The sequence below is a fragment of the Clarias gariepinus genome, chromosome 19, assembly GCF_024256425.1.
Source record: "Clarias gariepinus isolate MV-2021 ecotype Netherlands chromosome 19, CGAR_prim_01v2, whole genome shotgun sequence".
NCBI lineage: Eukaryota > Metazoa > Chordata > Actinopteri > Siluriformes > Clariidae > Clarias > Clarias gariepinus.
The window spans coordinates 2,582,386-2,606,118 of record NC_071118.1 but is presented as its reverse complement, the minus strand read 5'-3'; the positions used below and the strand labels follow the sequence as shown (position 1 = coordinate 2,606,118).

At 39.4% G+C, this 23,733-nt stretch overlaps 1 protein-coding gene across 11 annotated transcripts in view; it reads right to left on the bottom strand.

Annotated features, from left to right (window-relative positions):
• Positions 1 to 777: 777 nt before the first annotated feature.
• The window catches only part of elnb (elastin b), a 30,888-nt gene continuing 7,932 nt past the window's right edge, over positions 778 to 23,733 (bottom strand). For 4 of the 11 annotated variants that reach the window (XM_053479244.1, XM_053479248.1, XM_053479250.1 and 1 more), the window contains 49 exons: positions 23,300 to 23,611; positions 23,149 to 23,178; positions 22,712 to 22,903; positions 22,574 to 22,609; positions 22,149 to 22,430; positions 21,997 to 22,026; positions 21,452 to 21,823; positions 21,316 to 21,345; positions 20,738 to 21,079; positions 20,601 to 20,630; positions 20,053 to 20,364; positions 19,920 to 19,949; positions 19,314 to 19,685; positions 19,176 to 19,205; positions 18,645 to 18,950; positions 18,526 to 18,555; positions 18,161 to 18,346; positions 16,288 to 16,362; positions 15,877 to 15,906; positions 15,525 to 15,776; positions 15,325 to 15,357; positions 14,945 to 15,010; positions 14,514 to 14,591; positions 14,374 to 14,406; positions 14,143 to 14,256; positions 14,015 to 14,068; positions 13,823 to 13,924; positions 13,602 to 13,637; positions 13,445 to 13,468; positions 13,293 to 13,352; positions 13,070 to 13,153; positions 12,830 to 12,856; positions 12,116 to 12,130; positions 11,924 to 11,953; positions 11,413 to 11,460; positions 10,854 to 11,333; positions 10,596 to 10,736; positions 10,107 to 10,157; positions 9,953 to 9,991; positions 9,800 to 9,832; positions 9,559 to 9,720; positions 6,891 to 6,944; positions 6,053 to 6,175; positions 5,888 to 5,947; positions 5,728 to 5,769; positions 4,125 to 4,184; positions 3,674 to 3,730; positions 3,227 to 3,283; positions 778 to 1,937 (listed from right to left, as the gene is read on the bottom strand). In XM_053479244.1, coding sequence (XP_053335219.1) covers positions 1,891 to 1,937; positions 3,227 to 3,283; positions 3,674 to 3,730; positions 4,125 to 4,184; positions 5,728 to 5,769; positions 5,888 to 5,947; positions 6,053 to 6,175; positions 6,891 to 6,944; positions 9,559 to 9,720; positions 9,800 to 9,832; positions 9,953 to 9,991; positions 10,107 to 10,157; positions 10,596 to 10,736; positions 10,854 to 11,333; positions 11,413 to 11,460; positions 11,924 to 11,953; positions 12,116 to 12,130; positions 12,830 to 12,856; positions 13,070 to 13,153; positions 13,293 to 13,352; positions 13,445 to 13,468; positions 13,602 to 13,637; positions 13,823 to 13,924; positions 14,015 to 14,068; positions 14,143 to 14,256; positions 14,374 to 14,406; positions 14,514 to 14,591; positions 14,945 to 15,010; positions 15,325 to 15,357; positions 15,525 to 15,776; positions 15,877 to 15,906; positions 16,288 to 16,362; positions 18,161 to 18,346; positions 18,526 to 18,555; positions 18,645 to 18,950; positions 19,176 to 19,205; positions 19,314 to 19,685; positions 19,920 to 19,949; positions 20,053 to 20,364; positions 20,601 to 20,630; positions 20,738 to 21,079; positions 21,316 to 21,345; positions 21,452 to 21,823; positions 21,997 to 22,026; positions 22,149 to 22,430; positions 22,574 to 22,609; positions 22,712 to 22,903; positions 23,149 to 23,178; positions 23,300 to 23,611 — 5,489 coding nt within the window. In that variant the 3' untranslated portion in view covers positions 778 to 1,890. Of the gene's footprint in view, positions 1,938 to 3,226; positions 3,284 to 3,673; positions 3,731 to 4,124; positions 4,185 to 5,727; positions 5,770 to 5,887; positions 5,948 to 6,052; positions 6,176 to 6,890; positions 6,945 to 9,558; positions 9,721 to 9,799; positions 9,833 to 9,952; positions 9,992 to 10,106; positions 10,158 to 10,595; positions 10,737 to 10,853; positions 11,334 to 11,412; positions 11,461 to 11,923; positions 11,954 to 12,115; positions 12,131 to 12,829; positions 12,857 to 13,069; positions 13,154 to 13,292; positions 13,353 to 13,444; positions 13,469 to 13,601; positions 13,638 to 13,822; positions 13,925 to 14,014; positions 14,069 to 14,142; positions 14,257 to 14,373; positions 14,407 to 14,513; positions 14,592 to 14,944; positions 15,011 to 15,324; positions 15,358 to 15,524; positions 15,777 to 15,876; positions 15,907 to 16,287; positions 16,363 to 18,160; positions 18,347 to 18,525; positions 18,556 to 18,644; positions 18,951 to 19,175; positions 19,206 to 19,313; positions 19,686 to 19,919; positions 19,950 to 20,052; positions 20,365 to 20,600; positions 20,631 to 20,737; positions 21,080 to 21,315; positions 21,346 to 21,451; positions 21,824 to 21,996; positions 22,027 to 22,148; positions 22,431 to 22,573; positions 22,610 to 22,711; positions 22,904 to 23,148; positions 23,181 to 23,299; positions 23,612 to 23,733 lie in introns of all 11 variants that reach the window. The other 7 variants (XM_053479245.1, XM_053479249.1, XM_053479247.1 and 4 more) reach the window with 7 other exon arrangements.

Here is a 23,733-nt window from a genome sequence, read left to right as displayed (position 1 = left end):
TACAGATAACTGCACATTTACTGTTCATCTGTTGAGAAACCAGTTTGTTAACATGTAAGGCTGGCTTGGAGTTGGGGGAAGGTGGTGTGTGTGTGTGTGGGGGGGGGGGGTATAGGGGTGTGTGTAAGGGGTTTAAAATTTTTGGTTGTAGAAGTGTACCTTGTATGACTTTGTATGTTATGTTTCAGTTTAAAAACTTTCAACTATTGCTGAAAAACTTTTTATGGTTGAAAAAAACTTTTTCAATACTTTTATTGTTCAATAAATGAACAATAGTTCCAAAGTCAGTGAGTAATCATGTTAAATAATGATTATACCAGTATTTCCCAAAAATAATCATATTAAGGATTTTTGCCATAATCGAGCATAATTGAGCTTTGTTGTTGTTGTTGTTGTTGTTGGAAAGTGCCATACATTTAACCTAAACTTTAGAAATTTAGAGAAACCTGTTTTTCTACCAGTGATTTCAGCAGATCAGATAAGCTGAAAATCTCTAAAAAAAAAAAACACAGGTTATTCCTAAACAGCTGTGCTGATTTTATGAAGGAAACCTGTTTTTAGTTTGTATAATCTTTTTTTCTTGTTGAGGACAAAAGTGTAGGTGTTTTTTCGCCTGGTTTTGATGTTTAATCACCTCCACAACATAGAGTCTTGAACATTTTGGCCCACATTATGATACTGCCCTTTTTTCTGAAATAATGCAAGTCCTTATGTTGAACCGTTAACAAACCAAGTCCGAAGTCACAATGTGGAACAAAATCCATTATTAAATTTCCTATCTTTAATATCCTTTATTTTGTTATTTAGTTTAAAACAAAAAATATATATAAAATACATCACATGAAAAGAGTTGTATAGGATTTCCAAGGTTTAAATCGAAAGGTAAACATTGCAAACCTGCTGGTAATGAATAAGATTCGGTAAATGAACCATCATTCCCATTATCTCAGGTTTCTTTTTGAAATACTGATACATGATTCACAAATGTAAACAAACAAAGAAACAAACAAAAAAAATGGTGAGAAATCACACAAACTCGGACACTGCTAAGGATAAATGCGTAAGGATAAAAAATAAAAAAAATCCAAAATACAATGAATTAATTTAATGAAATGTAAGTGAAAGAAAGAAAATTTCAGATCTCACTATTTCAAAAGCTAGATGAGAACTACCGTAATATCCTGAGGTGTCATGAACTTGCATTCCTCAGTACTTTGATCACATGCTTCCTACAGCAGAACGTACCGTTTGTTCAATACAATGTAAATGCACATGGCAAACACACCGACATCTATGAGGAGCGTGCCTTAATAGAAAAAAACAATATATATATGGCACCATGGAAAAAAAATAATAAAAAAAAGAGAGAAAAGCAAGTGTTAAATTAGGTGATGAGGTGGCCTGAACCACTTAGCTTAAAGACAACTTGATATTACTATCACAGTTTGTCCGTTACAGTACATAGCAGCAACATCTCCCCATACAGCATGACTAAATATGCAGTTATGGAAGTGAAAGTGAAGGCTGACAGGCTGAGGTGTAGCCAGGGAGTCCTGGTGTTTTTGTGTTGCCTGGGAAAACGTCTAGCTAATGTAATGTATAGTGAGGTTGCAGTGAACTTGCCGAACCCTTGGGTACTGGAACGAAGCCTGCCTTTTAAGTGTGTGTGAAATAAACTTGGGGTTTACGGGGCAAGTGCATACTGCCTCCGACCTGGGATCAAAGCTACAGTATGTACAGAGTAACGCTGCACGTTTGTCTTGTGTCACGAGGTGCACTTTGAGCGGGAAGATGTTTATTTTTCTCCTGCTGGAAATGAAAAAGTACATCCGAAATTATGTTTTGCAGTAGCACCACTTGGTCATGAGGTCACTTCTCGTTGCAGGGCTCTCATTTCCTCCTCCTCCCGCAGTATTTACCTTGGCACCCAGCACCTCCTGTATTCACAGAAACAAAGGCCAAAGTGAACACTTCCTTTAGGTGAAGGCATAATATGCTAAAATAATATAAGGCCTTGTTTCTTCATATCTGGCTTCCAAAAAGGGGGACTTTCTTGTGGTTTAAAAAGTAGTCTTTCAATCACATGTCAATGCAGTCAATGCATAAACTCGAGAGAGAAAAAAATGTATATATATATATATATATATATATATACACATACACATTTTTGGGTAGATCTGACCCCAAATCCTAGATCTCAACAATGTTGAAGCAATGAGGGATCAAATTGACAGAGAACAAATCAAAAGGCAGCCAACACCTAAAGAAGATCTTTTGAAAGTCCTTCAAGAAGCCTGGAGACATGAAGTCTATTCCTAAAGACTTCTTCATAAAAGCCTAAACAAATTTCTCCTTTAAAATAAATTATGAGGGATATAACCCCACCATCACCACTGTTGGGCTTCTGAACAAGGCCCTTAACCCTTAACTGCTCAGATGAATGATGAGATAAGGGTGTCTGCCAAATGTCACAGTAAGATTTTATAAATTTGTTTTGTTGATATTGATCAATTTGTCCAATAAATGCAGGCATACAAAGATAAATATCAAATATGAGATGTTATTAAATCATTAGAATTGTTATATACTGTAGGATAAAACGTACTTTCAGTAACAAAAAAAAAAGCTTTTTTTTTGTATAATTAGCTAGTTCGGTCGCATGTCCTACCACCCAGAGACTGCATCATTTTGGAAATGATGTCATGGGTAAACAAATTCAAATGACTCGATTGTCACATGACTGCACCAGGTTGTCTTGCCAAATATTGACTTCAAAGCTCATACCAAATCTCTTTGTGTTATATGGTACACTGTATTTACATGTATGTTTGCACATATTGCAAAAAAAAAAAAATCACTGCATCTATTGTCTCATTTTATTAGCGAGATATAAAACAATTAGGTGTGGCTTAAAACCATGTATAATAAATATTCTACATTTAGAAATGCTGTACTATTGTTCGCATGGCACACACATTAGGGATGTTTTGAGATACACAAGGTGGCAGTATTTGAACACTGAAATCACTATTAGTTAAGTGTAAAAAAAAAAAAAACTTTTTTTGGCAGGATTCTGAAGCTGAGAGCACATTGTAGTACTAACATGTTTTTTTTCTCCCTCTCTTTTATTCCTGTAGAACTATAAATAGCACAATTTGATAAGAGGCACATTTCGAACATGCATGTATGTACAGTATATACATAGTATATTTGACTTGTACTATACCTCTGTAGCCTCCAGCACCTAGAGCACCCTGGAGAGCCGCATATTTGGCTGCTTTATCTGTAATAATAATATTAATGATTGTTTAATTTAATAAAGGAGTAACAAAGTATGAAAAAAGTTTATTAGACCCAACAGAGCAGGAATGACTGGTGCTAAATTTATTGGCATGGTGAACAGTTTTGCATGTACTTTACTTTGCAAACATCTGGTCCTAATTGGTCACCTTGTTTGTGCGTCTATCACAACATTAAATCATTGATATAGTTATAAAATGTTGTTAAACATTGAAAGAAAAATCTTTACTATAACAACAGTCTACTATTTTATTATTATTTTTTTACTTTTTTAGTTATAAAATGATGTCATTGACTCCTAACTGAGAAGTTATTTTGTTCAAAATGAGCATTACTTGTGTAAAGTAAATGTGTAAAGTGTAACTGGGCCTACATTGTTGAGGTGTAAGTGGTGCACTTCCAGCTCCTCCTGGTCCAACTCCACCATAACCTGGTATAAAAGAAAATTTATATTACAATTACTGTATGTATGCCTATAGTGGTCTTGTTGTTGTTGTTGTTGTTGTTGTTTACAATCATTATTAATTTACCACCCACAAAGTATGGTATATAACTAGTCTCAGTACCATCCCAGTACATCTTTTTACACTGTTGCACCGCACATGCTGCACTAGGTTGCATAACACGCTCTTTTGAAGGCGCTCATCGGTCATAAGTAACCTTCCAAAGCTGGCTAATGTCCATGTGATTGACAGAGGAGAAAGAGTACTGTATCTCCTCCCACACAGAGAGAAGAGACTCCCAAAGGGCTCGATCCCCAGCCAGGCCATCGCCAGTATTTAAATAATGTGGATCTCTCAAGGAAAACAACAGAGCTGCATTACCTGGGATCGGCTGCTGGTAGCCGCCCGCACCAGCGCCACCGTATCCGGGCACTCCACCACCTGCAGGGGTAGAAACTCATTCAATTTTACTTCATTACCATTCATACATATTATTTTTGTATGTTTATAGAAAAGAAAAGAAAAATAAAGAAAAAAAATATTCTTCTCCTCTCTTAGTGTTTAATGTGTTCATACTAATCTGAAATTGCTCTTCTCTTATCCACTTAATGAATGTACGCTCTATGGCTCAGTTTAGCAACCAATAATTTTTTATTAATGATAAGTTTATCAGCTTATCCTTAAAAAAAATAAAGAATGAACTAAACGAGACAAGTTTTTTTTTGCAGTGACCTTCTCGTGCGACCCAATGTAGTATAGCAACGTGTGTGCATTTGTTCACAATAGAACATTTCCAGAATGTCTAAGATAAGTTGTAGGCTAAAATAAAGTGCCCCCTTTCCTCTCATAAAGTCCATGTAAAAAACATTATAAACGGTCTCATATTAACTAGCTACAGTTTATGTTCTGTAAACAAGTTAGCCTATTTTCTTTTTTAATGCCAGGATAGACGAGGATTGATTCTAGTACTTAACAAAATTAGCTAGGCAGCTAATTCTCATTTTAGCTAATGGTACATACAGGTTATTTACAGGCCATTTAATTAATATGGGCCAAGCACTATGACATCACCCCCATGACGCCCTAGCGTGTAAAGGGCCTTCTTGTTCTTGTTGTTCCAAGAACTCATAAGTTGGAATCTGCTGAGATCAGACACACAGTACTTGCATGTACATTTGCATGTAAAACCTTTTACACATTTAGATTGTTTAGCTCATTGAGCTGAACATCTTTCACTGTACCTATCACAGGCTCTATTCAATAGGAAATCCATGCAAAAAAAACCAAATGGAATTTGATATACAGTACTCCTCCAGCGGGATTTATATGGTCACCACCAAACTGAGCCTGTATGATCCCAGGGTATTGAGGATGCAAAATTGCAAAGGAATTTTTGCTATCTTAACCAGTTCAGCTGTGGAAATGCCTTTAACTTGTGCTTAAATGTAGATAATACCTTCCTAAGTGACATCATATTGAGTGGCATCACACTGACTAACATCATAATGTGATGCTTTTTTTCCAACCTCCAGGGCGTTTTGAAGGTCTTAAAGATGCTCAAAAAGCACATGGGCTGTGTAAGGCACCCAGGCAGCGATGGCACAGGTGCTTGTGCCTGTTAGTCCCATTTTTTACTTGTTTTACTAGTAAACTATTACATAACGTTACTTAATGTTTCATGCAAAACCACATATTGTATTTGCCTCTTTTTTAAATAACTTTTTATACTTCTTAAATGCTTTATAAATAAAATTAAATTTTACTTAAAAACATTTAATCAGTTTAAAACATTCTTACATTTTACACTTTTTAACACCGAAGTACATTTCAAGTACATTGTTGGCTGGATACTTCCCCTTTTAACAGGAACTTAGTTTTACTTTTACTTAAGAATAGTTTCTCAGCATGTTTATTTACCCCTAATGAGAGAGCACACTCATATTCCATCTATGGCTATGAGAACATCATAAGAATCCTGTCCTACCTGGCAGGTAACCTCGACCCCCCAAGGCACCGGTGCCATACCCTGTCGAAAAAAAATAGAAGAAGCAAAATGTATGAAACAGTAAAAGGGTTAATCAGAGGTTTCAGGGGAAAATTACTTAAAAATGTATCTGAAATGTGTTTCATTAATATTGGGGCACCTGATTTACCAGGCTTCCCAAATCCAGCTCCTAGTCCAGCACCGCCTGGGTAGATCTGACCTGAAAACAAAAGATTGTGATGTCTTGTTGTTTAAAATGGTGGTTTTACTGATTTAGGGCCTGAACAGTTCATAAAGCTTTACAATATACTGCCACCAACTCCACCTGGGACACCAAGTCCTCCTCCTATGCCTCCTAGCCCTCCACCTACACCACCAGGACCTCCTCCTAAAGCCCCACCTGTACCTCCAAGTCCTAGGCCTCCCGCTCCACCTAAACTGCCAAGTCCTTCAAAAACACAGGAACATGTTACTGAGTACATAATAATAGTTCTGATCATTTAGCTTGAATTATCCACTGTATTTATTTGGTTCATTTCTGTAGGTCAATATGCGAAGCGCGAAGTATTTATTTTATGAAATCAACAGTGATGTACTTGTAGTCACATTCACACTGACATCAATAGAAATACCTAGAATATTGTGGGTGTGGGTGTGTGTAAAAATCTTAAATTGACCCATGGGGAAAATTTTTTTTTTTTTTCATTTATTTATTTTTTTGTTGTTGTTTTTAATTGAACTCTTTAGATTAAGTCTTGGATTGAGTCTAATATACCACCGTACTATCAGTGAGTAACTGCTTCATATGCAGGAGGTCATTTAGTGCAATCAGACCTAAACAAAATGAAATATGACATAGTACCTCAAATTTTCAATACCATTTCCATGTGTTTAAAACTGTAGACCTGTTTATAGAATTTAGTATTTAAAAGACGAGTAGTAGTGAGTTAGTCTTTGTAAGAGTGTCATTTATTTCCACGTCACACATGCATGTCACACAACAAGCATATAAGGAACACCAAGCTACCTTTCTTTTTAAATTTCCACTTTAATTCATCCATATTCAAATTCATACAGCAAATAGTTTCAGAGTGAATATATTATTGACCACAGACAAACTTGAATCACCAACACAACTGTATGGCTATTCAAACAAACAGCACCTGATTTGCCAGGTTTCCCAGCTCTTAGTCCCGCCCCGGCCGGGTAGCCCAAACCTGTAAAATAAGAACACAGAGCTTTCATCATGCTGATCTGACAATATTAATACTGTATAGCAGAATAGTTCATTCATATAGTTAACAATGTAGTAAGATAACAGAATAGTTAGAATAGTTTTTATTTATTAATAATAAAATTCTCAATTCTATTTTTGCTATAGTTTGTTTTTAAGGTCAAGGCGATGATGAAGCACTGAACCATGTGACATGCCAGGACTCATCTAAAGATGTTGGTTCCCTGCCTTTTGGTGCTACCATGTCTAATATTTAAATACAAGAAACACACACACACAAACAGTTCATGCTTAATATTTTTATTGATCATTTTTAAAAGTCATAGCAGGGATTGTTTCTACTCGGCTCCTCCCTCTTTACCCCGCTTTCTTTCATGTACCTGTTCATTGGGAAGTGAGCACTTTTCCTCCAAGTCCTTCTCGCAGACACCCTGCTTAGTTTTCTCTTGTTCCTGGTTCTGGGGCTTTCATTCGAAATCTTTCCTCCAGCTGTACAGATCTCCGTCGCCCATTCTGCATTCCTCTTCCATTCCATTGACATGACCATCACATGTCAACTTAACTCATTTTTTTGTCTCTCAAAAGCCTCTTTTCCTCTCTCCGGCCTCAATCACCTTCTCCCGCTCCTCCTCTGTAAACTCCTCCTGATCCGTAGAGAAAGCATCAATCTTGATTGTTTTTCATCTCGAGTCTGTTGTCTCAATCCTCCATTTCCTGCTGCTATTGCTTTTGCTTAGAAGCTACAATGGACTCCAGCTCTGTCACCATCTTCATCAATGAAAGCCTATGTTCCACTGTTTTTTTTCTTCCTTATCCTGCTGTCTGTCTCCTTTTACTCACTCATTCACTATACCACTTATGCCAGAGGAATCATGGCACAAGGCAGGGTTTGCCCTGGATGGGTTGCCAGTTCATGGCAGGGCACAAGCACACACAGACTCACTTTAAAAAAGAAAAAACTCTGCATGTTATAGGACCGTGGAAGGTACCCGAAGTACCCGGAGGAAACCCACCGAACACATGGAGAACATGCAAACTTCATACATACAGAGTTAAGGAGGGAATCAAACCCTCAACCCTGGAAGTGTCAGGCCAGAGTGCTAACCACTACACCCCAATGCTGCCTTTGTCGCCCCTTCTTGGCAGCACGACCATATCCTTAACTTCTTATATATATATATATATATAAATGTTTTGTTAATAAACTCTGCTGCCATCTCTTCTCTATTTTCACTAGTATATTAGTGGAACAGCGCCCTCTATATGTTATGTGATAAATGTGCTATGAAACACTGTATTGCACTTTTAGTTTGGACTAAGTTCAGGCCTGAAAAAAAGGTTTTATAGGTTCACATTGTTCTGAAACTGCTCAGGTACAGGAACTGGAATAAATATGAGAGACAAAAAAAAGTCCTTTGGGGAGTCTGGATAACTATTCCTCAAGACTACACTAAAATGCAAGAATGTCTGCGGCTTTTAAAGGAAAATATAAAGAGTATATATAAAGTAAAGAGCTCAGGGGTGTCAAGACTTTTGCATAGTACTGTATGTGCATGTGTGTATCAGTTAACTGTAATCTTTATAATTACATACTAAATCATACTAGGCACTCTAAAGGTTTATCTGGATACATTTCTGGCTGTTAATGGGGCAATGTATGCTGTCTAAAATACTCCTACTACTATAACTACTAATAATAATTAGTAATAACTAATAATAATAATAATAATAATAATAATAAGGATGTCTCATTTGGCTTCTTCAAATATCTTTCTCGTACTAAGTCATTTTTAGCAATACAGCTTGTTTAATATAGCTCCGGCTGAGCTCATACTGTAGCTACTGAAACCGCGGCTCAGACTGCGGAGTTCCTACAGCAACAGGACACACAACAGGTAGGGAGTAGGGATGCTGAAACTGTAGAGTAGCGTGAGGATTGGGCAGCCAAGTGATGTCACAGGTGTTTCTAACCAAATGTACCGTTAGACCGAGTCATCATCAACAAAAACAGGTATAAACCCATAGCTATTTAAACCCCGCATCAGCATCTCCCGTGAGAGTAAAAGGCAGATGTAGAGGCCAGATCAGCGTGTTGACCACAGACTCCGTTCGCAGGTAATGGTAGCACATCCACATGTTACAACTATATCTTTTGTTACAAGTACTTTTTACTTTTACTCCACTACATCCTCCAAGAAATATTTGTACCCCCTTAAGAACGGTACTTTAATTAGTACTTAACTATCCTCCTGCCTGGCAACAAGTGTTTGAAATAAGACGCGGAACTTGTTTCAGTAAAGGCTGTACAAATTAAGGTTTTAATAGGTGCCAGGTGAAATTCTTCCAACCCATAACTGATCAGATTCTTTAGAGAAGCGTTGTGCATAAAACTCCCAGAACATTTGGAGTTTCTAAAATATTCAAACCACCATGCCTGGCAGCAACATCTACACCATGATGACAGGATCACAATGTTGATGTTTGATGTGAGCACTATCAGGGACTCTTGAAAGGTTTAACTAGATAAATGCATTCATGAGAAAGGGTATGCATGGCTGCTGAGTGTAATGTAGATCGACTGTTACATTAATATCTACCTCCTCCTTGACCACCCAGGCCACCTCCAACTGCACCAGGTCCTCCACCAATGCTTCCTTGACCTCCACCAACTCCTCCTAGACCAGTGCCAACACCTCCAGGAACTCCTCCAGCTCCTCCTGGGCCTCCCAGTCCACCCTGTGTTCCAGTTCCCCAGTAGCCTGAGGACAACAAAAAAAAAATTCCAAATCTTTGCCTGGTTTACACTTCTGAAATAAGGTAAATCTGCTAGTGGCGTACTTTTGGCTGGCTTTCCAGGTCCGTATCCAGGACCTGTATGTAAAAAACATGGTCAGAGTACAAATTATATTACATTTATAGATAGTAAAATGCAGGCTACATTTCTTAAATATTTATTATTGAATTGAGGAGATAAAAGGAAAAACAGCTCACCTTTGCTACCTACAGCAGCTCCGCTTGGAAATCTTATACCTGGAAAATATAAAATATCATTCCACATAAAGCATTTTTAGATGCAGAAATAGCTTCATTTTGGAATTTTAATTAAATGAATTCATAGAAAAGTCTTTTTTTTTTAGATAGATACCATTTACTGGAAGAAGGCTGCTGGTACCTAAACCTCCCACCGTACCATAACCTAAAATCAGCAAAATAGCTTTTAAAAAGAATCATGCAAAGAAACAAGCTAGGTCAAGGGTGACAAACACACGGCCCATGCGGTGGAACTGGCCTGATACTGATACAAACTCAGCCCACTAAACTGAAATCATGTTGAAGACAATACTTTTCTGAGCTAAATTACATATAGTATAACCACAATTTGTAGTTCTCTGTAATTGATTCCAGTCTATTCGTCTACTCTGTAGATGATATATGTTCAATCTGTTTATAAAAGTCGATAAGCGGCAATACAATTTACACATTTGAGATTATTTGTTGATAATCACTAAAATAGCAACCACATTTTTGTTACTGAACAGTATTGTGTCCTGTTACATAAAATGAGTTTGACACCCTGGAGCTAGATTATTAATTTTTTCATATTTGATATGTGTAGTTTTGCCAGATATTTGACCTCCAGTTCCTGCTCCTGTGCCTCCTGGCAATAGACTGCTGCTTCCAGGTAAAAAGCCAGTTCCTGTTGTTACTCCAGGCCCTATCACTCCACCTGGGCCTCCAGTGCCAGCAAGGAGTCCTCCACCTGTACTAATGTATCCTAAAACAGAACCATTAGGTATGAAAAGCATTGCATGAACAGGCATTATTTTAGGTGTATATTGAATTAAGTTTTATATTTAATTTTGTTCTTGATGTTTAAAATATGCATGAGTACCTTTGGGGGGCTTAACTGTTCCGCCTGCAGGACTGGTACTCAATCCATCTCGTCCTCCTCCAACTCCACCTGGTCCTCCTCCAACTCCACCTGGCCCACCTCCAACTCCACCTGGAACTCCTCCAACTCCACCTGGCCCACCTCCAACTCCGCCTGGCCCACCTCCAACTCCACCTGGACCTCCTCCAACTCCACCTGGACCTCCTCCAACTCCGCCTGGCCCTCCTCCAACTCCACCTGGCCCTCCTCCAACTCCGCCTGGCCCTCCTCCAATTATGGTTGGACCTCCTCCAACTCCACCTGGCCCTCCTCCAACTCCACCTGGCCCTCCTCCAACTGCACCTCGACTCCCATCCACTCCGCCTGGCCCTCCGCCAACTCCGCCTAGGCCACCTTCAACTCCACCAACTCCAATGCTAGTTCCCCTTGTCTCATCGATAATTCTACCCGGAGTATCGCCACGCCCAGGTATGACACCACCTCCAGCAAATACAGAAACAATAATGTTACAATGCAACATTACAAACTTCTCAACCATGTTTAAGTTGACTGGGAATACCTGGCGGTTTCAGAGGTTTGGCTCCTGGTAGAACATCGCCTAATCTGCCTGCAAAAGATCACATCAAACCACATCTTATAAGATGTCCTGAACACAGATTTCTTTTAAACAAAATGAGTGCCTGTGCATAGCTGTGTATGTACGGATAGGTGGGACATAATTCACTTTGTATTAATGTTAAAACTATATTTTCACTAAATTTATTATTATTATCTGAGATTAACAATGAGAAATACTGTATGACTATATAAATTTATTGTTTTTGAGATTCAAAAGGATTCACACAGACTCAAGGAGGCTAAAGTTAGGTTTATTTGATTATAGCATGGCATGTTAGTAGAACCAAGACCTGTTCCATCACCACCGATAGCAATAACAATGCCAAAACCTCTGGCAACATTTACCTAGTTATTACCTGCTATTAAGACCAAGACCAATCCCCAAATCAAATCCTGATTAAGAGACCAAACAGTAATGTGAGTTGAGTTGAATATTTATTAGCAGTACATACCACCTGATGGCTGAAGTTGACCAATGTCACCTGGAAAGAAAAAAAAGTTAGAATAGAATATCATGTAATAACTGCATTGATTATTGTTATATCAAATTGTAAAAATGTAGAGCCACATGCATTTCATTCACTGCATCTCCAGATGGAGACACAGTAACATGTAAGGGTTATTTCTCGCTCAAATCTACTCACCGATTCTTGTTCCAGCTATTAAAACACAACAAAAACATAAAATCAACACAAAGCAAACATATACTTGTGCATGTAAGGATACAGTTCTGTGCAAAAGTCTTTAACCAGCCCTCATTTCTGCATATGTTACTTCCAAAATGTTATTTAATGACGTTTTGTGGAATAGTTCTCCAGGCTTCCTTGAGCAACTTTTTTGTCTCTTATTTTTAGTCCTGGGCATTTTCGGAGGAATGTTTTGATTTGTTCAGCCAGACAGTGACTTAATGAATCATTTAAGCATGAAAACCATCTAACTTAAGACATGAACCAATGAGAAACAGGCACAGATGATGACAGATGATCAGGCCAGTGATTAGTATACTGGGGATGCTGAATGCTGAGCGGTTGGAACAGACGAGAGGGGAAATGAGGTCGCTGCTGAGGTGGTTACATAAACAACTCATTTTTAAATTGCATCTTTAGAGACTTTGCAGACTGTCACACTGAAGCAGTTGTTCCCTTCTCTTCAATTTAATCCACATCATTTAATTGAATTTAATATGAAGAAATAAGTGGTGGCTCCAGACATTTGCACTGTACCATATATTTGATATATAAAAGTTTTTTACATGTCAGAGATTATAGTGTGTGATTGCCCTAAACTACAGTATATACAGTACGTAAGTGTAAAAGTTTAATTAACTTTCATTTTTTTCAGGTATAAGGAAGCCTTACTTTCTGGTATCGGCCCTCCTGTTCCACCTAATAAGTGAAATAAAGAAATTTTAAAAAATTAGAAATGAGAAAACACTGGTTATTACCACAATATGATAATATCTCGCTCAGGTATTATATGAGGTTGCTCCAATGTAAGCATGGAAATAAATACAGCTTGGCTTTGCTCAATGTTAGCAATTACCAACAAAAACTAGTCATGAATAAGAAAAATGATGTTCTAAACATTCAAAGTCATACCTGGTTTACTGCCAGCTAGAATGGGTATTCCTGTCCCAGTAACTCCATCAAGTCCATCCCCATCGATAGGGCCAACACTAACGCCTTCATTTAATAAAATAAATAAGTAGGTCATCACCTACAGAGCTTCATTTGGAAATCAGAACTTTAAATTGAACTAGCAAACATGAACTGCTTTCTAACCATACAATATTTAGATGACTGTAACAATTTTAATCTTTACCTTCACCTAGAACACCACCAACAGAGTTTCCAGATCCCTCTATGACTCCGCCAGTTTCCCCTAAATAATTGAATTGAGGCATTTTAAGTTGCATTTTTATTGGATATAAGAAGAAAGGTATTAGAAAAGACATTGGGGAAAAAATTACATACCCAACTTAGGGGCCTTTGTAGCACCTGTGTTCAAAATAAAGACACATTTCTTTATTACAATTCTAAAAAGCCACTCAAGCTGAAGTCTCAGTACCACTCAACACATGCACCAACAAGCACCAAAACTGTCCCGGATGTCAGCAGATTTATTACTAACCTGGTCCTTCTGTAGTGTCATTACCGGTCCTGAAACCTGAACCAGCAGGATGCAGGGGAAAAACCAGCAAAGAAAGAGTTATAGCATTCTGCACCTCAGTATATCATTTATGTCTAGGTTCTTAAACTGTACTTTCTTTCCAATTTATGTATTTCCTTTTTGTTTTTTTTATTCCTTCCTTACTGACATTAATCGAATTAATCTTTCAATAAACATATTACCTCCATCATCATCTGTTATGGTCCTCTGACCTGTGGATGGTGTTGGTACACTCCCTGGAGCTCCTGTTCCTCCTATTGCTCCTCCTATGATGCCTGGAACATCTAGGGTCAGATTTAAAGCATATTCTTGGTTGGTTTCCTAGTCAGAGTATGTTGATCAACTCAACAAACAGGAGAAAAACACCAACGCACCATATTTGTCTGCCTTGCTTCCAGTCACTGGTACCCCTCCTGCCCCACCAACGGCTAAAAATTAAAAAAATTATCAAACTACAACCCTGTTTTACTTGTCTAACAATCTTATAAAAGCTGTTTATTACCTGCACCAGTTGCAATTCCACTCCCTACTCCAGTCGCTGTGGTTCCTGCTCCAACAACACCAGGCACTGACCCGGCTCCACCTAACACAGTCCCAGTTCCAAAACCAGGTTGACCTATTAGGAAAGCAAGCAATACTTCAGAGATACCAAATAAAACATATGCAATAAGACTCTATCATGTTAATCAGTCTTTTAAAAAGCTCTAGAGGTCCTGTAAAAACTGGTTCTTACCATATTTAGGTGGTTTACCCCCTGGTCCGTATCCTTCATATTGTAAAAAAAAAAAAAAAAAATTATAATAATTAGATCTCATAAAAAATACAAAACATGAACACGCTCACTACTACGGTAGTTTGCAAACAGAAACTTACCTCCATAGCTTCCAAGGCCAGTGCCTGGTCCACTGCCAGGAACTGCACCAGGAACTGCACCTCCAAAGCCCCCTGGCACTGCTCAGTAAGTCATAAGGAAAAAAAATTCCATCCTGATTACAAGTTACCTTTATAAGATTGCTAACAGGAATTTGGGTAAGCTGTCACTGCAGAAGTTTTGCTGCATATTTAAGAAGATTTCACAACCTTGCATTTGCTTTAAAATGACTTAAAATTGTGTTGTTTGGTAAAGTTGGTGCATAAAGTGCAAAAGCACCACTTAAGTACCTTTTTACTCTTGGCAAAGTTTTTGTATTAAGTCATTATTTTTCACAGTAGTTTTCTTTCACTACAGGCTTTGGATTCTAAACAACATACACAGGTTTTAGTGTGAAAAGGCAAAAAAGGAAACTGGGGGATGTCTTGCTCACCAGCCTGTCCAGTGCCAAGTACTCCTCCTGTTCCACTGCCAAGTGCTCCTCCTGCTCCTAATTGCCCTGCCACCCCAGGTATACCCAAGAATGAATAAAACATTGTAAGCTTCTTGATCATTCTGACAGAATGTGCCAACATTTATGAACTTGTAATGCCATTGGAAAATCTTTGTTATAGCAAGAAAAAAATAGAAGTGATTAAGTAAAGGACTTTGGGGGCATAGAAGCTTAAACATTTTTTTCACCAAACCAAACTTTTTCTATAGATCATTTACTAATAACTTTGAGAAACAACATCAGTGTACATGAGCGCCAAATTTAAAAGTTCGTACATTGCACAGGGTCAGTTTTGCAATTAATTCAGTTTAAAAACATACCGTATTTAGCAGCTTTTGAACCTGGTCCATATCCTACAAGAAATGAAACATGTTACCTTCAATTGAAAATGTTTTTAGGAACAACTAAGGTTGGTGTGTGCATTTAAAACTAATAAACTATCCTGTTTATGACACAAGGATATAAATAATAAATAAAATTGGTAATACATGTATAACAATTGATGCATTAGCTCCAGTACCTGTACCATAGCCACTAGGTACTCCACCAGGACCATATCCCCCAGGTACTCCACCAGGACCATATCCCCCAGGTACTCCACCAGGCCCATAGCCTCCAGCTGGTACACCTCCAGTTCCTACTCCACCTCCTGGTGCCACTCCAGCACCAAGACCACCAGCTGGTACTCCTGGCCCTAATCCACCACCAGCCACCCCTCCCAATCCTCCAGGTAATCCTGCTCCTGCAGTCCCACCGGTCCCCCCTGGGAATCCTTTTGGGGCAACAAGAAATTAAATGTGCATGACATTTTCAGGACAAGGATTCAGCTGGATGTTTCCAACTAGATTTATGCATTGTTTAATGTGCCTTACCATATTTGCGAGCTTTGGCTCCAGCATACCCTGAAAGAAAATCGATGCAAAATTAAATCACATAGACACAACACAGAGATTGGGATTACATGTATATAATAAACAAAACAAAGTAAAAATAAATGTACATTTACAAAAATAACATTAGCAAAAATAAGTAAATGTTTGGTGTAGTTGTGATGTCTAATTAACAATTACTTTTAAATTTTAATCATCTTGTATGCTATTATTATATGTTATACATACTATTCTGATGTATTTACATTTGGATTCAAGGCATTTAGCAGATACCCTTTTTTAGAAAAAAAAATCATCATACTATTTGATCAGGCCAGGGTCTACCCCATAACTATAGGATACAATAGAAGAAATGTCCAGGGTACTGAAATATTTCTACATAAGATCATTTACCTCCAGGTCCAAGGCCAGCACCTGCCACACCTCCAGGTCCAAGGCCAGCACCAGGTACACTTCCAGCTCCAAGGCCTGTGGAATTTTAATCAGAATACTAATTAGGTGCCACTTCTAATCCAGAGCCGCCAGATAGTTATACCTAATCTCCATCCACTACAGCCAACGGGATGGAATAACTATCCAATCAATCGATTGCCTCTGTGATGGCAATAACAAAATATCTATGCATAGGTTAATACAGTGGGGCAAAAAAGTGTTTAGCCAGCCACCAATTGTGCAAGTTCTCCCATTTATAAAAATGAAAGAGGCCTGTAATTTTCATTAGGTATACCATAAGAGACAATATAAGAAAACAACTCCAGAAAATTACATAGTATGATTTTTAATGAATTAATTAGTAAATTCTTTGGTAAAATAAGTATTTGGTCACCTACAAACAAGCAAGATTTCTGGCTCTCACCGACCTTCTTCTTTAAGAGGCTCTTCTGTCCTCCACTCTTTACCTGTATTAATGGCATCTGTTTAAACTCGTTATCAGTATAAAAGACACCTGTCCACAACCTCAAACAGTCTCACTCCAAACTCCATTATGGCCAAGACCAAAAAGTTGTCAGAGGACACCAGAAACAAAATTGTAGACCTGCACCAGGCTGGGAAGACTGAATCTGCAATAGGTAAGCAGCCTGGTGGGAAGAAATCAACTGTGGGAGCAATTATTAAAGAATTAAAGACATACAAGACCACTGATAATCTTCCTCGATCTGGGGCTCCATGCAAGATCTCACTCTGTGGGGTCAAAATGATCACAAGAACCGTGAGCAAAAATCCCAGAACCACACGGGGAGAGATCTTGCATGGAGCCCCAGATTGAGGGAGATTGTCAGTGGTCTTGTATGCCTTCCATTTCCTACTGCGCTGCCAGGGACTCAAATCTGCTTAAGCCAGTACATGTCCAGGCCCGTTTGCTAGAGAGCATTTGGATGATCCAGAAGAGGATTGGGAGAATGTCATATGGTCAGATGAAACCAAAATAGAACTTTTTGGTAAAAACTCAATTTGTCGTGTTTGGAGGAGAAAGAATTCTAAGTTGCATCCAAAGAACACCATACCTATTGTGAAGCATGGGGGTGGAAACATCATGCTTTGGGGCTGTTTTTCTGCAAAGGAACCAGGACGACTGATCCGCGTAAAGGAAAGAATGAGCGGGGCCATGTATCGTGAGATTTTGAGTGAAAACCTCCTTCCATCAGCAAGGGCATTGAAGATGAAATGTGGCAGGTTCTTACAGCATGACAATGATCCCAAACACACCGTCCGGGCAACGAGGGAGTGGCTTCGTAAGAAGCATCTCAAAGTCCTGGAGTGGCCTAGCCAGTCTCCAGATCTCAACCCCATAGAAAATCTTTAGAGGGAGTTGAAAGTCCGTTTTGCCCAGCGACAGCCCCAAAATATCACTGTTCTAGAGGAGATCTGCATGGAGGAATGGGCCAAAATACCAGCAACAGTGCGTGAAAACCTTGTAAAGACATTGACCTCTGTCACTGTAAAGTGTATATAACAAAGTATTGAGATGAAATTTTGTTATTGACCAAATACTTATTTTCCACCATAATTTGCAAATAAATTCTATAAAAATCCTACAATGTGATTTTCTGGATTTTTTCTTATTTTGTATCTCATAGTTGAGGTATACCTATGATAAAAATTACAGGCCTCTCTCATCTTTTTAAGTGGGAGAACGTGCACAATTGATGGCTGACTAAATACTTATTTGCCCCACTATATATGCAACATAACAGTTGAAATAATAGAAAGTCCCACATTAAAATAGTTAATTTAAGAGTTATTAATATGAAGTATTGATTGGTACCGCCAGTTCCAGTAGCAGGTCCAAGTCCTCCACCCAGGAGCCCTCCAACTCCTCCAGCCGGCAATAGAGCTCCTCCAAGTCCACTGCCTCCCAGACCACCAGTTGCAAGTCCCCCTGGTAATCCTCCTGGCAATCCACCTGGCAATCCCCCAGCACCCAAAGCCCCACCAGGTCCTCCAAGCTGAGCTAATGAACAGAATAATAGATTAAACGATCAATTACATTTCTTGTAGACAACATTGTGTGGTTTCAGTGAATTTTTTGGGCTAAAAACTCTAGTGACATTGGTTACATAAGCATTGTGCCTTAATCTAATAAATAATAAACATACATTAATTTATACATATAATTAATAGACCGCTTACCATATTTTCGTGCTTTGGCTCCAGCATATCCTAAAATTTGTAAAAGAAACTGGTCTCATTACTCAGAAACAACTCAGTCTCATTTACAGTATATGATGCAACAACATATAACAAGTTACCTCCAGGTCCAACTCCAGAGGCTGGAATTCCTCCAGCTCCAACACCTGAAACTGGAAGTCCACCAGCTCCAAGTCCAGCCCCAGGAAGCGCACCAGCTCCAAGTCCAGACCCAGAAAGTCTCCCAGATCCCAGACCAGACCCAGGAAGTCCACCGGCTCCCAGACCAGAGCCAGGAAGTCCGCCAACTCCCAGAATAGACCCAGGAAGTCCACCAGCTCCCAGTCCCATTCGTGGAACCCCACCAGTTCCAAGTCCTCCTGGCAATCCTCCAGCACCTAAGGCCCCACCAGGACCTCCAAGCTGAGCTACAGAAGCATCAATAGTAGAAAGAGAAATCAAATGTTTTATTGAACAAGCTCATACATTTTCTTGTGGATCAAATTAAATTAAGGACATCAATACATGTGATTTGTATTACTGGCTACATGAACAATATGCTTTAAAAGGTATGAATATGTCCATGTTGACTTTTGGACATTATCAATACAAAATGTACTTGAATTCATGAACATTATTAATTTGACTTTTACCATATTTTCGTGCTTTCACAGCAGCATAATCTGAAATTGATAAAAGAAACATTCATCACTTATATAAAATAAAAAGTAATATATGTATGTTTTAGTATATATAATGTAACAATATTAACATTGCATGTAACAAGTTACCTCCAGGACTAACTCCAACACCAGAGCTAGGAAGTCCTCCAGGGCCAAGCCCAGAGCCAGGAAGTCCACCAGGGCCAAGCCCAGAGCCAGGAAGTCCACCAGATCCAAGCACAGACCCAGGAAGTGCACCAGCTCCCAGACTAGAACCAGGAAGTGCACCAGCTCCCAGACCAGACCCAAGAGATCCCCCAGCTCCCAGACCAGACCCAGGAAGTCCACCAGCTCCCAGACCAGACCCAGGAAGTCCACCAACTCCCAGACCAGACCCAGGAAGTCGTCCACCTCCCAGTCCCAAGCTAGGAACCCCACCAGTTCCAAGTCCTCCTGGCAATCCTCCAGCACTCAAACCCCTACCAGGTCCTCCAAGCTGAGCTATAGAATAATTGACAATAGAAACAGAACTTAAAAGAGTTTTTTTTAACAACTTTGTAAATTTCTGTGTGCATCAAGTGGCATTAAAGACATCAATAAATGTTTTTAGTTTCACTGATTAAATGAACACACTGCTTCAAATAGTATGAATATGACCATATTGACTTTTAATTATTTTCTTTAATTATTTCAGAATGTACGTAGATTTGTGTACGTTATTAATGTGACTTTTACCATATTTTCGTGCTTTGGCAGCAGCATAATCTAAAATTGGTAAAAGAAAAGATATATCACTTCTCAAAAATGAAAACAAATACATATTATAATATATAATGCAACAATATTTAAACTGCATATAACAAGTTACCTCCAGCACCAGCTCCAAGTCCAGATCCAGGGAGTCCACCAGCTCCAAGCCCAGACCCAGGAAGTCCACCAGCTCCAAGTCCAGAGCCAGGAAGTCCACCAGCTCCCAAACCAGAGCCAGGAAGTCCACCAGCTCCCAGACCAGACACAGGAAGTCCACCAGCTCCAAGTCCAGATCCAGGAAGTCTCCCGGCTCCCAGACCAGATCCAGGAAGTCCGCCAGCTCCCAGTCCCGAGCCAGAAAGCGCACCAGTTCCAAGTCCTCCTGGCAGTCCTCCAGCACCTAAAGCCCCACCAGGACCTCCAAGCTGAGCTACAGAAGCATTGATTGTAGAAAAATAACTTAAATGGGGTTTTTTTTGTAACAATCTTATACATTTCCTTGTAGATCAAGTGAATTTAAGGAGATCATTAAATGTTTTGGTATTATTAGTTAAACAAACACTTTGCTTTAAACTGTATAAATATGACCATATTGCCTTTTAAATATTATCTTTAATCATTGCAGAATGTATATAGATTCATGTACATTATTAAAGTGACTTTTACCATATTTTCGTGCTTTGGCGGCAGCATAATCTGAAATTGGTAAAAGAAACATGTATCACTTCACAAAAATGAAAACTAATACATAACTTAATATACAGTATAATGCAACAATATTCAGGTTACATGTAACAAGTTACCTCCAGAGCCAACTCCAACACCAGAGCCAGGAAGTCCACCAGCTCCTAGACCAGACACAGGAAGTCCACCAGCTCCAAGTCCAGACCCAGGAAGTCTCCCAGCTCCTAGACCAGAGCCAGGAAGTCCACCAGCTCCCAAACCAGACACAGGAAGTCCACCAGCTCCAAGTCCAGAGCCAGGAAGTCCACCAGCTCCCAAACCAGACACAGGAAGTCCACCAGCTCCAAGTCCAGACCCAGGAAGTCCACCAGCTCCAAGTCCCAGGCCAGGAAGCACACCAGTTCCAAGTCCTCCTGGCAATCCTCCAGCACCTAAAGCCCCACCAGGACCTCCAAGCTGAGCTACAGAAGCATAGATTGTAGAAACAGAACTTAAAGGTTTTTTTTTTGTAACAACCTTATACATTTCCTTGAAGATTACGTTAATTAAAAAGCATCAATAAATGTTTTTGGTATTTTTGGTTGAAAAAACACTGTTCCTTAAAAGGTATGAATATGACCATATTGACTTTTGGACACTATCTTATATTATTACAGATTGTAAGTAGATTCATGTACATTATTAATGTGACTTTTACCATATTTTCGTGCTTTGGCAGCAGCATAATCTGAAATTGGTAAAAGAAAGATGTATTGTATCACTTTTCAAAAATGAAACTAACTCATAATGTAATATATAATGCAACAATATTTAAACTGCATATAACAAGTTACCTCCAGGACCAACTCCAACACCAGAGCCAGGGAGTCCACCAGCTCCAAGTCCAGACCCAGGGAGTCCTCCAGCTCCAAGCCCAGACCCAGGAAGTCCGCCAGCTCCAAAACCAGACCCAGGAAGTCCACCAGCTCCTAGACCAGAGCCAGGAAGTCCACCAGCTCCCAAACTAGACCCAGGAAGTCTATCGGCTCCAAGTCCAGACCCAGGAAGTCTCCCACCTCCCAGACCAGAGACAGGAAGTCCACCAGCTCCCAGACCAGACCCAGGAAGTCCACCAGCACCCAGTCCCGAGCCGGGAAGCGCACCAGTTCCAAGTCCTCCTGGCAATCCTCCAGCACCTAAAGCCCCACCAGGACCTCCAAGCTGAGCTACAGAAGCATTGATTGGAGATCAAGTGAATTTAAAGACATCAATAATTGTTTTGGTATTATTAGGTGAAAAACCACCATGAAAAAAGGTATGAATATGACCATATTGACTTTAATCTTTAATCTTTGAAGAATATACATAGATTCATGTACATAATTAATGTAACTTTTACCATATTTTCTTGCTTTGGCAGCAGCATAATCTGAAATTGGTAAAAAATAAATAAATAAAACTATATCACTTCTCAAGATAAAAAAAAATGTATACAGTGCAACAATTGACATTGCATCGTTGCCCAGTGCATCATTGCATGTTACAAGTTACCTCCAGGACCAACTCCCAGACCAGAGCCAGGAAGTGCACCAGCTCCAAGTCCAGAGCTAGGAAGTCCAGCAGCTCCAATTCCAGTGCCAGGAACTGCACCAGCTCCCAGTCCAGACCCGGGAAGTCCACCAGCTCCAAGTCCAGACCCAGGTAGTCCACCAGCTCCAAGTCCAGACCCAGGTAGTCCACCAGCTCCAAGTCCAGACCCAGGAAGTCTACCAGTTCCAAGACCTCCTGGCAATCCTCCAGCACCTAAGGCCCCACCAGGACCTCCAAGCTGAGCTAAGGATTGTATCGAACAAACGTATAGATTTCTTTGTGGATTAAGTAAAATGAAGGACATAAATAAATGTGTTTGTATTATTGGTTAAATGAACGCATTATCTATAATCATTGCAGAATTTACATAGATACATGAAATTTACCATATTTTCGTGCTTTGGCGGCGGCATAATCTGAAACTGGTAAAAGAAACATGTATCACTTCTCTAAAATAAAAAAGAATATACATATATTTTAGTATGTATAATGCAACAATATTCACATTAAATGTAATAAGGTACCTCCAGGACTAACTCCAACACCAGAGCCAGGAAGTCCACCAGCTCCAAGTCCAGACCCAGGAAGTCTCCCCGCTCCTAGACCAGATCCAGGAAGTCCACCAGCTCCCAGTCCCGAGCCAGGAAGTGCACCAGTTCCAAGTCCTCCTGGCAATCCTCCAGCACCTAAAGCCCCACCAGGACCTCCAAGCTGTGCTACAGAAGCATTGATTGTAGAAACAGAATTCAAAGCGTTTTTGTTTTTGTAACAATCTTATACATTTCCTGTAGATCAAGTGAATTTTATCGACATCAATAAATGTTTTCATATTATTGGTTACACAAACACTATGCTTTAAATAGTATGAATATGACCATATTGACTTTTAAATATTATCCTTAATCACTTCTTTAATCACTGAAGAATTTACATTTATGAACATTATTATTGTGACTTTTACCATATTTTCGTGCTTTAGCAGCAGCATAATCTGAAATTGGTAAAAAAAAAAAAAAAAAGAATACATTAATAAAAAAAAACATGTATCACATTTCAAAACTGAAAAATTAGGTATACAATGAACCCTATTGACATTGCGTGTAACAAGTTACCTCCAGGACCAACTCCCAGACCGGAGCCAGGAAGTCCACCAGCTGCAAGTCCAGAGCCAGGAAGTCCACCAGCTCCAAGTCCAGACCCAGGAAGTCCACCAGCTCCCAGTCCAGACCCAGGAAGTCCACCAGCTCCAAGTCCAGACCCAGGAAGTCCACCAGCTCCAAGTCCAGATCCAGGAAGTCCACCAGCTCCGAGTCCAGACCCAGGAAGTGCACCAGCTCCCAGTCCCGAGCCAGGAAGTTGACCAGTCCCAAGACCTCCTGGAAATCCTCCAGCACCTAAGGCCCCACCAGGACCTCCAAGCTGGGCTAAGGATTAAATTGAACAACCTTATAGCCTTGTTTGTGAATTAAGTAAAATTAAGGACATTAAGGACTAAAGTGTTTGGTATTTTTGTTTAAAATCAGAGATTATCTATAATCATTGCAGA